Source organism: Chenopodium quinoa, unplaced genomic scaffold (assembly GCF_001683475.1).
Source record: "Chenopodium quinoa cultivar QQ74 unplaced genomic scaffold, ASM168347v1, whole genome shotgun sequence".
In the NCBI taxonomy this organism is placed as follows: Eukaryota; Viridiplantae; Streptophyta; class Magnoliopsida; order Caryophyllales; family Amaranthaceae; genus Chenopodium; species Chenopodium quinoa.
In genome coordinates, this window is record NW_018744633.1 from 4,158,159 (window position 1) to 4,173,038 (window position 14,880).

The following is a 14,880-nucleotide window of genomic DNA, read 5'->3' on the forward strand; positions in this document are numbered from 1 at the left end:
GTCCAAATTAAGCTCGGAATTGACAAAAAATTAACGTAAGAGCCTTGTTTTCACGGCAAAAAATAGTTACACGAAAATCTATATATTATTTATACGCAAAACGAGGCACTTATGTAATTTTTTGCCAATTCCGAGTTAATTTAGACCCTTAAGATCTAAAATGACCCCTAAAACCTTAACGAAACATTTTTCAGCACGCAAACCAATGAAATAATTGAACTGAAAAGCAATTTACAATTTATTAGAGGGCGTTTGGTTCGCAAACTGGTAAGGGGTTGGAATCAAGAATGAAACCATAGTGGTATGAGTTTGGAACTTGATTCTTAATACCATATGTTTGGTATGCTTATGGAATGCAATATTTTTCTTTTATTTGATACTTAAAAGTATAGGAATGAGCCAAACCCACCTCCCCCTAAGGTATCTAAACCTCATACCTTGAGGGTTTGAGGTATGGGTTTGAAACTCTTAAAATCATAAAACAAACATAAGGTATGAGTTTAAACCATTTTAAACCCATACCTTATACCATAATTATGTGAACCAAACACCCCTTTAGTGCTTTTAAAGTGCAATTTGCATTTTTTTTAAATAGCCGCAATTTGTAGGGAAAAAGTCTAAAAGCTCAAAGTTATCCTTGTTATTTCATAATACTCGTATTAGTATTATGGAATCTCATATAGGTTCAAGTGGTTAGTTTTATATGAAATTTTTTATAAAAATGAATCCAATTTATTTATGTGGATTATAATAAGAAAAATGTATTTCTGTGAGATCGTGTTTGACTTAATTATTTCGATTTGTAGATTTATAAAGTCAATTTTTTTTAAAATATTTTTTAATAATGCATATTTGACTATATAAATTCTTAAATGTTGCAATACAAACTATCTAAAGATCAAAACATAATTATCATTTGAAATAGTGCTTAGAAAGAGAAGAAACAAAGTTGCACCTGTTTGTTATATGGCTTATACTCCGTATCTTATTTGAACTTATTTTAGGGAAAAAAACTGCAGGTAAAATAAGGGAAAATTTGTAAATTACAGTCATTTAAAACTTGTATTTTGCAAACTGCAGCTATTAAAAAAAAAATTGTAAACTGCAGCCCAAAAATTGTTATAAATTGTAGCTTAATTTAATTTTTCATCAATTTGCATATTAAAAAATGTCCGTTTAAAATTTTAGCGGTCATTTTAAATCATAAGGATCTGAAGTGAGTGTGTAAATAATGCTAAAATCAAAATGTACAACAATATATAAACAAAACTAGCCTCGGTAGTTATTTAGAAAATTATGTCCTACAATAATAGGTTATAGGATGTTTCCCTATTCCAAAAAAAAGGTTATAGGATGCTTACACGTAGTCAAGGTCTCAAGGAGATGGGAAACTTCCTTGGCCAAAATCAAGGCTGCAGAATTTGGTCTCAATTGCATTGGCAAGTCACTAAGCAACAAGATTATCATTAGGAAGATTTGCTGTAGTTTATTAACATACTTAGAAGCAACAATTACCGTCTGTCCTATCTTGGTTTTTTGGAGAAAGAAAATTATTGATTCTTCCATTACTTTGTAAGTTAAGTGCATATCTTATTGGCCGAAATCTCCGAAATTTTTCAATAAGCGTGGATATTAACCTTTAATTTTGAATTTTTTTTTATTTTTTTCACCCGAAAATAATAGTTGCCGAAATGTTTATTATGGTCCCAAATACCTTCTGGGAGTCCAATCGGCTAGGTGGAACCATCCAATTTGCCTTAAAACGACCAATTTACCAGTTTACAACTTGCACCGATTTCATTAACTCAAACCTACCACGAACATTTATGACAACATATAATGATCATATATGGTTGGAAAAATGGAAAAGAAAAATCCAACCTTTGCACTTTTTCCTTACAAAAATCCAACCTTTAGTTTATTCCTCAAAAATCCAACCTTTATACCCCTCCTTCCCCAACAGGTCCATTACCTTTTAAAACAGGTAAAATACCTACTTTTCTTAATCTAGCCGGTTTCCCTCCATTTAATACCGTTGCAGGGTAGTTAATACTCCCATTAATTCCCAAGTATCCTCCCTCTTTAAAAGCTTTGCCCTCCTCTCTGTTTTCTTCTTCTACTGCAATTCCATTTTAGGCTAATTGAAATCGTTAAATTTTTTTCCAAAAAAATGGCAAGTCATCTTTCAGTTGGCTCTGGTTCTTCAAGGTCGAAGGGAAATTCTTCTTCCCCTGCAAATCTGGTATGCTACCACAATGAGTTAGCGCCATTGAGGACTGTTCGCTACGATGGTCCTACGAAGGGTAAACGGTTCTATGGCTGTTCGTACTGGCCTGTAAGTGTGTGAATTGTCTTTTATTTTTTAGGTTAATTTTTTTTTGTGCGTTTTTGTACGAAAGGGGTTTTAATTGAATTAATTTGTAGGAACAGCGGACATGTGGGTTCTTCAAATGGGCTGATGAGGTTGATGATGTACGTGAATTGCAAAACATTGTTGTTGAGAAGGAGGAAACAATTTCCGAGCTTGAGCATCAGGTGGAAATGTTGAAGCGAGATATGGATCTTATGAGGGATAAAGTGAAGAAATTGAAAGCAAAAAAGGAGAAGTTGGTAGAGGAGGTTGAAGAGATGGGCATTGCTACTACTGAGACAATGTTCGAGCTGAAGGAGAATAACACTGACAAGAGGCTCATGATTACTCTGGTTTTTTCTTGGGCTTTTTTCACTCTAGTGCTTATGTTTAAGTAAGTGAAGGGGTTGTGTGGGGGGGGGGGACTTTTAGGGATGTTTAAGGTGTAGGTGTTAGTGCTGACTTTTGGGGATGTATATGCAACAAGCAGTAGTACTAGGTTAATGGTTCTGTTTAGATGTCTGCAGTAGTTGTAGCAGACAATACTTGGCAAAAAAAAAGTTTCCTTGTTTAGTATGGTCAATGTGGACCTATAAGGTGTTAATAATTGTAAATTTTGGGCAACTGATTTTAATGGAATGAACTCATGTTGTTGCTTTATTTGATGTTTTTTTTGTTTTTTTTTTTTGTATGCAAAATTTGAAAGAAAAGAAAGGCATAATGAACAGCAACTGATAATAACAACAACTGATAATAACAACAACTGATAATACATTAATGTTGCAAAACACTTACATAAAGTAATCCAAATTCATACATGTGGACATTGAAATCAAAAACAAATTGTCTCCCAAAACAGACTTTAACTACTACTATTACAACTTTAAATCTGTTGAACTAGAGGAAGCTATGAAGTTGAGCCTTGGCTGAAGTTGTATGTAAAGGTTGTGGTTGTTAAGCTGGCATCCTGTGCTTGTGATTTTCCATGAACCTGTAACAAAAGCATCATGCCCAATGTTAATAAAATAGTCCTTAACACAGAACCTAAAAAAAATTAAAGATACAGATAGGAAGCTTACATAAGAGCTTCCATCTTGTATAACAAAGTTCCCATAGCCCTTAGGAATACTTTGTCCCTTTCCTCTTCCACCTATTGAACCCCTTCCACCTCTACCACCCCTTCCCCTTGTACTGTGGACTTCCACACTGGAAGGAGGATCACTTTCCTTGCCAGCATCTTTTCTTGGCCTCCCCCTTCCCCTAGGTGCTCCAGTTGGAGTTGGTCCTGTGGTTGCTCCCTTGGTGCCTCCCCTGTTTCCTCCCCTACCTATTACCCTGCCACCTCTACCTATCCTTGCACAATACCTATGCTCTGCATTTGGAAGAACCTCTTTCACTCCTGCCAAAATGGACTGAGAAAAAACATCCATAACAGAGAATTACACATAAAATCTTCACAACTAACATACTACAATAAATAGATCAAAACAAGAAGGAATAAGGAAATTGAAGTTACCTGATGCTCATCTGAAATAATAACTGTGCCACCACCATCACCAAGCTCAAGGCTTTTCTTCAAGTTGTTCAAAAACCACTCCCATGAATTGTTATTCTCTCCCTCTACAACAGCCCAGGCAATAGGATACATCTGATCATTGCCATCTCTCCCAACTGCTAACATTAACTGCCCTCCCAAAAAGGTTTTCAAAAAACATGCATCCACACAAATCACTTTCCTACATCCTTCTTTCCAACCCTTCTGCACCCCCTCAAAACAAATATACAACCTTTTAAATATCTCTGGGGGTTTCTTCTTCTCCATGTAAGTCATTAAATCTAAATTAATTTGGGGACTTGTATTTTTCAGAGCCTCTAAATACCTCCCAAGTTTCCCATAGTGTTCTTTCATAGAACCATGTAACTTTTTATGGGCTTGATATTTCACTTTGTAAGCAAAATCTTTCTTCACAATCACTCTGTAAGCCCTCCTCACTGTCTCAACTATCTCTTTTGCTGGCCAGTGTGGCCTTGCCTTGAACACATCAAGCAACTGTTCAGCCAACCAAGTGCATTTTAGTTGCTTATTTTTCTCCATATTTCTTAAGCATGTGTGTTCCTCCATGGCAGTCTTCACTACAAATGAACCCCTCCTAGAATCCCAGGAAGCATACAACCTAAATGGACACCCTACTGAACACTTCACTACAATTCTTTGTTGCTTGGGCCTATTCCCTGACACTATACTGAGGTTTCTACCCTGAAATACAGCATACTTAGCCACAACCTCCTTAAATGCTTCTCTATTGCCAAACCTTTATCCTGCCTTCCACTTGAATTGTTTAAAGTCTGTGTCAACCCCTACTAACAAATTCCTCCTGTTTTGCCTATCCTCATTTGTTTCCTCATCCTCACTACCCCTAGGTGTATGAATATCATCTTCTAAATCCTCATATTCAGAAACAAGACCACCATGTTGCCTGGCCTCTATTAATTCACCCCCTCCTTCTTTTTGTGCATAAAGTTTTCCATTCCCAGCTTCTTCTTGCAGCTTCTGTGCTAATTGAACAACAGAAGTGTTAAATCCCCTAACTCTCTCCCTAGCTACCTCATGCTCATCATCACTGGTGTCCAAATCAAACACCTCTGGGTCTTTCAAAAACTCAAGATCATTGGGCTCACCATCCACCCCACCAGACCCAAAGTTTGCATCATAAATCTCATAGTCACCAAGCCAATCCTCCTCTTCACAGTCAACCAATTTTTCCTTATTTAGATAATCTTCCTCACACTCTTCTTCACAATCAGTATCCCATTCAGGCTCATTCTCCACTACAAAATCACCATCCCTCTCATCATCACCATCATCCTCATCATCATAAGGTTCACCCCAGAGGAAGGTGTCTAAAGGGATTGGACTGTCTGGTCTGTTGTCTTCCCAGTCATAGTCATCAGGCACAGCAGACCTAATGAATTTTGATGGAGTTGAAGGTGGTTTTTTGGCTTCAAATTGGGGATCTGGTTTTTCAATAGGGTTTTCTTGTGTTTCAGAAGGGATTGGGGTAGATTCACAGGGGACAAGAATGATTTTAGAAGCTGTTAGGTTGTTGACTGTTCGAGGGGGGACCATGTGAAATTCTGATTCTTTATTGCAAGTGGGGGAAGGAATCTTATCTCCCACAGCAATTGACTCCTGGGTTAATGTACTAGCCCTCCTGGGAATCATTTTTCTGGGCCTACTGGACTTAGTTGACTTCAGTTTGGGCTGGTTTTTGTTAGTGGATCCAGTTTGGGATTGGACTAACACATCAGGTTCAACATCATCATGCACCACATACATGTCTAATTCTCTATTGTTCACAATCAGTTCAGCCATTGTCCCGAACTCATCATCATTACAGACATTCCTCAACCCTTCCCCAAACTCACACCTAGGAAGTAAATAGTAAAGCAAGTACTTTTCAGCATAATCACCATATTTAGCAATTAACTCTTCCATATAAAACCAACAAAACTCATCAGGATCAACATCAAAAGTATTATACTGCCCTCCCAAATAACCCCACACACCATTGTTGTTCAATTTAAACTTGCCCCCATGATAAATTTTCAGGCAAACATCAACCATATTCGCAATTATATAAACCAAAACTAACTTTAAACTACAATAAGCACTTAAATCACTCCAATTAAGCAAATTCTCCAAAACGCAGAATTAGGGTTCGACGATTTACCTTAACAATTGCAATGTCGATTATCTTTCCCCAATTACTCTTCCGCAGGCAAAGACACAACCTTTGAGGACTTCCAAATGAAAAAAATTAGGGAAAGCCTGGATTTTTTCAAGCTTTCGAAAGAATGAAAATGGCGTTTAATTTTTGCTGGGAAAATTCGTTAAGGAGAGAGATGAATACGATTAAGGAAGAAAGGGTGAAGGATGGAAAAATAAAAAGTTTACCAGTTAATCAGGTAAAAGGTAAAATGGACCTGTTGGGGAAGGAGGGGTACAAAGGTTGGATTTTTGAGGAATAAACTAAAGGTTGGATTTTTGTAAGGAAAAAGTGCAAAGGTTGGATTTTTCTTTTCCATTATATGACCGCGAGATATATCCCCTAAACAATATAAATTTCTTAAAAAGCGTGGATATTAACCTTCAATTTTGGAATTTGTTGACTTTTTTTCGTCCGAATATAAAAATTGCCGAAATTTTTACCATAGTCCCTAATACCATCCAGGACTCCAATTGGGTGGGTGGAACCATCCAATTTGCCTTTAAACGACCAATTTACCGGTTTACAACTTGCACCGATTTCATTAACTCAAGACTACCACGAACATTTATGACAAAAATAATGATCACGTATGGTTCCAAACAATATTATATGACCCTGAAATGTATTCCCAAGAATTTTGAGACTTTTAAACACCAGACAGTTCTTAAAAAGGTGGATATTAGCGTTCAATTTTTGAATTTTTTGAGTTTTTTTCGCCCGGAAATATAAATTGCCGAAATATTTATCATGGTCTCTAATAACCTTCGGGGGTCCAATTGGGTGGGTGGAACCATCCAATTTGCCTTTAAAAGGCCAATTTACCGGTTTACAACTTGAACCGATTTCATTAACTCAAGCCTACTATGAACATTTACAACAAGGATTAACAACAAATAATGATTATATATGGTTCCAAGCGGCATTATATGACCCCAAGATGTATCTCCTACAATGTCAAGGCTTTTCGACACTGGGTCCCATTACCTCCATAATTTCTCAAAAAGCGTGGATAATATCCTTAAATTTTGGAATTTTTAGACTTATTTTCGCCCAGAAATAAAATTGTCGAAAATTTTACCATGGTCCCAAATACCCTCCAGTAGTCCAATTGGGTGGGTTGAACTATCTAATTTGTCTTTAAACGACAATTTACCGGTTTACAACTTGCACTGATTTCAATAACTCAAGCCTACCACGAACACTTATGACAACAAATAATGATTATATATGATTCCAAATGACATTATATGACCTCGAGATGCATTCCTCAAAATTTCAAAACTTTTCAACACCGGGCCCCGAAACCTTCAAAATTTCTCAAAAAGCGTGGATATTAGTCTTCAATTTTTGAATTTTTTAATTTTTTTTCGCCCAAAAATAAAAATTGCCGAAATGTTTACCATGGTCCCTTATATCCTCCGAGAGTCCAATTAGTTGGGTGGAACCGTCCAATTTGCCTTTAAATGGTCAATTTATTGATTTACAATTTGCCCCGATTTCATTAACTCAAGCCTACCACGAACACTTATGACAAAAAAAAATGATTATATATGATTCCAAATGACATTCCATAACCTCGAGATATATTCCCTAAAATTTCAAGACTTTTCATCGCCGGGCCCCGAAACCTGCATAATTTCTCAAAAAGTGTGAATATTAGACTTCAATTTTGGAATTTTTTAACCTTTTTTCGCTCGGATATAAAAATTGCCGAAATGTTTACTGTAACACCCCCAAAATTCGAGTCTTTAAAACAATAAGAGTAACCTTTAACTTTCAAAAAACCCAACCATCGAACTCTGGAGGTGTTACTGCTACACTTATTTTCCGTAGAAAATAAATGCAAAGCAAAATAACATAATGTTTAAAATAACTAAGTGGTCTAAGTGTGGCAAATAAAATAGTCATTACATCAAACAACAACTATTTGAAGCCAATAACTGCGAGGAAATAATTAAATTCGGGGATAAACTAAATTGTCTTAGCTACGAGATTATTCTAACGTCTCCTCACACGTAACCGAGTACCCTTTCTACCAACCTGCAAAATAAATCAGAAACAAGAAAAGAGAGAAGACTCCCAAAAATCAAATAAACTGAGTAATTCCAACTCCATCCCGTAAAATAAATAAATTTTAGTTTAAAACAGTTTATACATAATATAGTCTCATAAATATTTTAACACTCAACCAAGTTCAAATAGTCACATAACATATTATTACTTTATTTAAGAAAGGGAAAGAGAACGCCAGTAAGCCGGGACTAGTCCCTGTCACCACCTACTTTACAAAGGGTTGCGCGTAACCCCAATTGGCCATAAAATAAAACAGAATGTCCCTAGTGTGCACACCCCTCACTAATACCCAGTGATTAGGAGGAAGACTAACATCAATATACAATAATTTAAACCAACTAGTAGCAACCATCACTACTAGTGGGCAACCTGCTCTTCACCCTTTCGGTTTCATTTCCCTTCTTAAATTAAATTTCACCGTACATTTTATTAGATTATATCATCCAATTACACTGTACACAAGTATTGCACATATCAATTTAATTTCAAGTATCAATACTTCAATTTCAGTATTATTAGATCATAGTCATCCTACATGACATATAGACCATCAATCACGTATAATCAATCATCCAATACCCAAGATTATATTTAAAAAAAAAAACTCATACGATAACAAATAATCATATTTTTCGAAATTACATATACTAGTACACAAAATAGAAAACTCATATATAATATATGATTCCATAATATCATACGATAGCACACTCATCACATATGATTACATAAGCACGTATTTGACACATAATATTTCAAAACAATTTCCTAACGGGATTCTAAAGATGATGGATATTGAAAATTACCTCTAGGACGCGTGGATAAAGGTTAGTAGTTCCCCGAGTAATCACCTATACGACCTTCGTCTACAATTAAACAAATAAATAGCCTAAATTAGATAATTGTACGACTAACGGAAAAAAAAGAATTGAGCGTAAAATTGATTTGTCACCACCCATAGTCTAATCACCCCAAAAATAGACAACTAGATGAACTAATTGATGAGTCAAACGTGAGATATTATATATCATCATCATCATCATCATCATAATCACCTACCAAACTTTCGAAATCAAGAGCCAGAACATCCACCACAAAGTCTAATTAAGTTGACCAAGGAGAAGATCAGTAAGTAATTAAATAAAGTAGATAGTGATGATCAATTATCAAACCCAACAATGAGGAAAGTGACGAGTTGCTTTCCAAAGTCGATATTTCGGCTTCGAAATTTTTTTTATTTTTTTGAAATCGTAATGATAGTATTAGAAAGATGAAACATATATTTATAAATCAATCTTGAGAGTCTAGAAAGTTCATGGGATAGGATCAAAATTTTAACTGATTTTGTTATTAGCCTTTATCCACCTTTGACTATTTTATTTTATTTTTTTTCCAGTATGCAAAATCGGTTTTTGTAAAATATCCAAAGTCAATTTTTTTTTTTTTTTTTTTTTTTTTTTTTTTTTTTTTTTACAAAATCAGTTTTCGAAAGTTATCCCAAAATCAATTTCTGAAAATTGTCAGTTTTTTTTTTTTTTTTTTTCAAATACGAAAATAATAATAATAATAATAATAATAATAATAATAATAATAATTTTACAATTTGAAAATAATAATTAGTTTTAAAGTTTATTTATTTTTGAAAAGAAATCGTTGACTAAAAAAAATACTCCAAAATTAATACTCCAAAATTTGGGGTATTACATCTACTCCCCCTTAAAACGAAAGTTCGTCCTCGAACTTTAAAATTAGCTCTCAAAAAGTCTCACGCGAAGATAAAAGATCAGTTAGTATTACATTCTACCCCCCTATAAAAGTTTCGACCTCGAAACTTGGCATACCTGGTCGAAAAGTTCCGGGTAACGCTTTTTCATGTCATTCTCAGCTTCCCAAGTTGCTTCTTCAGAATTCTGATTAGACCATAGGACTTTAACTAACTTTACCGCCTTATTTCGGGTACTTCTCGTTTTGGTGTCGAGAATTTTCACAGGGCGTTCTTCAAAAGTTAAGGTCTCATCTAGCTCAATAGTCTCGGGTTGGATAACATGGGTAAGGTCAGATCATGAACATATTTTCGGAGTAGGAAAACATGAAAAACATTGTGAACGTTGGCTAACTCCATGGGTAAGGCTAGTTGATATGCTACCTCTCCAACTCTCTTCAATACTTTCATACGGGCCAATGTATCTAGGACTCAACTTCCCTTTTCTACCAAACCGCATGACTCCCTTGGTAGGTGAAACCTTAAGTAAAGCCTTTTCCCCAACTTCAAATTTCACTATTCTCCTATTCTGGTCTGCATATGACTTTTGTCGATCCTGAGCTGCCTTCATGTTTGCCTGGATAAGCCTAACTTGCTCCGTTGTTTCTTCAATCATTTCTGGCCCCAAAGTCAAAGACTCACTGATATCGCTCCAACACAAGGGACTCCTACATTTTCTCCCATACAACGCTTCATAAGGCGCCATTCCTATACTCGCATGATGGCTATTATTGTATGAAAATTCGATCATAGGTAATCTTTCGTCCCATGTTCCACCAAATTCCATCACACAAGCTCTCAACATGTCCTCCAAGGTCTGAATTGTTCTCTCTGTCTGTCCATCTGTAGCAGGGTGAAACGCTGTGCTAAACTTCAGGATAGTGCCAAATGCTTGCTGAAACATTTCCCAGAACTTTGATAAAAATCTTGGATCTCTGTCGGAAATAATATCTTTAGAAACTCCATGTATCCTCATAATTTCTTTCACATAGGAAGCTGCCAATTGATTCACATTCCAAGTATCCTTTATTGCTATGAATCTTGCTGTTTTTTTTAAACGATCAACTATGACCCATATAGCATTCTTTGTTGCCCTTGTAAGTGGTAATCCCATCACAAAATCCATAGATATAGACTCCCACTTCCATCCTGGCACATCTAACGATTGCAGCTTCCCTCCAGGTCTCATATGTTGTATCTTCACTTTCTGACATGTAAGGCACCTTGTCACAAACTCGGCTACTTCACGCTTCATGTTTGGCCACCAAAAATGTTTCTTAAGATCCTTATAGAGCTTATCTCCTCCTGGGTGTACAAAGTACGGGGTGTTGTGAGATTCTTCTAAAATCTTCCTTTTGAGATCTTCATTTTTAAGAATACACCATCTCCCTTTGTATTTCACTGTTCCACCATCATCTACATCAAACTCAGTTGCCGCTCCTTCTTCTTTCATCTTCCTCACCTTGGTCAACCACTCATCTAGCATTTGCTTCTCACGAATCTCATCATATATGGTAGGTTTGACTGACATTGCATTCAACTGAGCGTTCACTTGGTCATACTCTACAACCTCCAAGTTCAACTTCCTAAATTCTTCACAAAGTTCCTTGGCTAAAATCATCAAGTTCACTGTATGACTTGTCTTCCTACTCAAAGCATCAGCTACCTTGTTCGCCTTTCCTTCGTGATATAGAATGTCTGGGTTGTAATCGGTTAGCACCTCAAGCCATCTCCTTTGCCTCATGTTCAAATGAGTCTGTGTGAATATATATTTAAGACTCTTATGGTCCGTATACACCTTACATCTCACACCATACAAGTAGTGTCTCCAGATCTTGAGAGCAAACACTACAGCTCCTAGCTCCAAATCATGAGTAGGGTAATTCTGTTCATGTTGCTTAAGCTGCCTTGATGCATAAGCTACAACCTTCCCATGTTGCATAAGTACACACCCAAAGCCATTCTTAGATGCGTCACTATAGATTTCAAACCCCTCAGTCCCTGATGGTAAGGTTAAGACTGGTGCTGAGGTGAGTCTTCGCTTCAATTCTTGAAAAGATTGCTCACACCTCTCATCCCACTGAAACTTAGTAGTTTTCTTCATCAAATTTGTTAAGGGTTGAGCTATCCTCGAAAAGTCTTGTACAAATCTCCTATAGTATCCAGCAAGCCCTAAGAAACTTCTCACTTCGGTCACACTTTTGGGTCTTGGCCAATCAGAAACTGCTCGAATCTTAGATGGGTCCACCGCAACTCCTTCCTTTGAGATCACATGGCCTAGAAATGCTACCTTCTCTAGCCAAAATTCACATTTTGAAAATTTGGCATACAACTTCTTCTCTCTAAGAATCTCCAACACTTTTCTTAGATGTTCTTCATGCTCTTCTCTATCCCTCGAGTACACCAAAATATCATCTATGAACACCACCACAAATTTATCTAAATATGGCTGAAAATTTCTATTCATGAGATCCATAAAAGTTGCCGGCGCATTAGTGAGTCCAAAAGGCATAACAGTGAACTCATAATGTCCGTATCTTGTGCGAAATGCTGTCTTTGGTACATCTTCCTCAGCAATCCTCAACTGGTGGTATCCTTTCCTCAAGTCAATTTTTGAGAATATCCCAGCACCTTTAAGCTGATCAAACAAGTCCTCGATCCTAGGCAATGGATATTTGTTCTTTATAGTGACATTATTCAACTCTCGGTAGTCAATACACAACCTTAAGGATCCGTCCTTCTTTCTTACAAACAAAATCGGTGCTCCCCAAGGTGAAACACTTGGCCTTATATAACCCTTCACCAGCAACTCCTCCAACTGTACCTTCAATTCTTTCATCTCTGCTGGTGCCATTCTATATGGTGCTTTAGAAATAGCTCCAGTCCTAGGCACTAAGTCTATTTTGAAATCCATCTCCCTAACCGGCGGCATCCCTGGAATTTTCATTTGGAAACACATCTTGGAATTCTCTCACCACTTGAATGTTCTCTATGGATTTCTCTTCTACACTCACATCTTGCACATGGCATAAATAAATAGGGTATCCCTTTCGGATATAAGAATGAAAAGTCATGGCTGACACAATACTGATCCCTGGTTTTGACACAACCCCCTGGTAAGAGATTCTATTCCCTCTTGGCCCCCTAAGAGACACCTTTTGGGTATGACACTCAATTTTAGCCTTGTATTTACTAAGCCAATCCATCCCCAATATCACATCAAAGTCAGTTAAGTCAAACTGAATAAGGTTTGCAAGCAACACAGTTCCAGCAATGTTAACTGGAATGTCTTGGTATAGGGATCTACAAGGAACTACCTCCCCTGAAGGAATTGTTATATTGGTTTGACACAAGGATGAAGCTTTTAAAGCATGTTAATTCACAAAAGAAGTGGCTACAAAAGAATGAGATGCCCCAGAATCAAAAAGTAAGTAAGCAGGTTTTGAGTTCACGAGAAAAGTACCCGTCACAACGTCGGCATTAGAGTCAATCTCACTCTGGTTCATGACATAAATTCTTCCATTACTGGTCCTACCACTGCCATTGTGGTTGCTTCTTCCGCCGTTGTTGTTGCTTTGGCCATTCCCTCCTTGAGCATTGCCATTTTAGCCCTGAGAATTGTTGTTGTTGAAGCGGTTGTTGTAGTTTGAGTTCCTCCCGTAACCACCTCCCTTATTACCATTATTGTTACCTTGCCCATTCTAAGCTTGATTATTGCCATTCTGCTTCTTTGGGCACTCAAATTTCTTGTGACCAACCTCCCCACATTCAAAGCAAGTAAGCAAATCTCCATTGCAGTTGCGTCCTGGATGGCTCTTGTCACATTTACGGCATGGTCGGTTGCGAGATCCTTGCTGATTCTGTTTCCCCTGGCCTCGGTGATTATTGCTTTGATTGTTGTTGTTACGGCCTCCCTGCTGACCAATTCCACCATTCCTATTGCTATTACCCCCTAGGCGTGGTCTCTTGTCATAACCTTGAGGGTTCGATGAACTCTCACCATTCCCTTTCCTCTTATGCCTATCCTTGACCTCCTGCTCACGTTTCAAAATCCTTTCAATATTACAAGCTCTATCATAGGCCTCTTTATAAGTAGCAGCAGTACCAGCCCCGATCACCTTCTTTTGGATCCTAAAAGTCAGTCCATCTTCAAACTCTGAGCCTTGGATCTCTCATCAAGCACTACATTAGGACAAAACCTTGCGTACTCATTAAATTTCTCAGCATACTCCTGCACACTCATACCAGTTGTTTGGTTAAACCTACTAAACTCACTGTATTTCTGCCTCTTGATATGCTCAGGAAAGAAACGGTCCCTAATTGTTGTCTTAAAAGCATCCCAGTTAAAATTCTGTTGAGCTCTTATGGTGGCTCCTTCATTTTCCCACCAAATATCAGCAGCCTCACGTAAATAGAATGTGGCTTGATCCACCTTCTGAGCATCAGGGGTACTAGCAGCGGTGAAAATCTTGTCAAAGTCACGTACCCAGTTCTCAACCAACATGGGATCTTCCTTCCCCATAAATAGCGGAGGTTTCAATGCAGCAAGTTTCTTAGCCATAGCAGCTTGAGGGTCGTTGTCATTATTGTTGTGGTTGTTGTTGTTATTCAGCTGGTTTTGCAACAACATTCCAAGGTTCTGGTTCATTTGCTCAAGAGCTCTTAACCTAGCAGCAAGTTGTTCAGGAGTCTCAGCCATTTGCGCAATTCTTCTCCAACGAGACCTGGTGTAAACGTGGTAATTTTGCATACACAGTTTGCACAATTTCAACACTGGTGTTACCACCATACACATTTTAACACGACTTATTTAGATAGTGTGAATTGCAATTAAATAATCAACCACGACATGCTTCCATGTAACACATCAGCACATATAGAGACAAGAATTAAGCGATTTATTAAACCTTAATAACATTCAAAGA

The 14,880-nt window shown here is 37.2% G+C and overlaps 1 protein-coding gene across 1 annotated transcript; it reads right to left on the reverse strand.

Moving 5' to 3' along the window:
• Positions 1-13,656: 13,656 nt before the first annotated feature.
• On the reverse strand, positions 13,657-14,654 carry LOC110701431. Its single transcript, XM_021879087.1, has 2 exons — positions 14,155-14,654; positions 13,657-14,086 (listed from the first exon to the last, which is right to left on the reverse strand). Exons 1-2 carry the CDS (start codon positions 14,652-14,654, stop codon positions 13,657-13,659), a joined length of 930 nt encoding a protein of 309 aa, XP_021734779.1.
• Positions 14,655-14,880: the final 226 nt, after the last annotated feature.

Coding starts and splice junctions, on each gene's coding strand:
- LOC110701431 (XM_021879087.1), bottom strand. CDS start 14,654: ATGGCTGAGACTCCTGAACAACTTGCTGCTAGGTTAAGAGCTCTTGAG. Junction 14,087..14,154: donor AAATTTAATGAGTACGCAAG/GTTTTGTCCTAA, acceptor ACTGACTTTTAG/GATCCAAAAGAAGGTGATCG.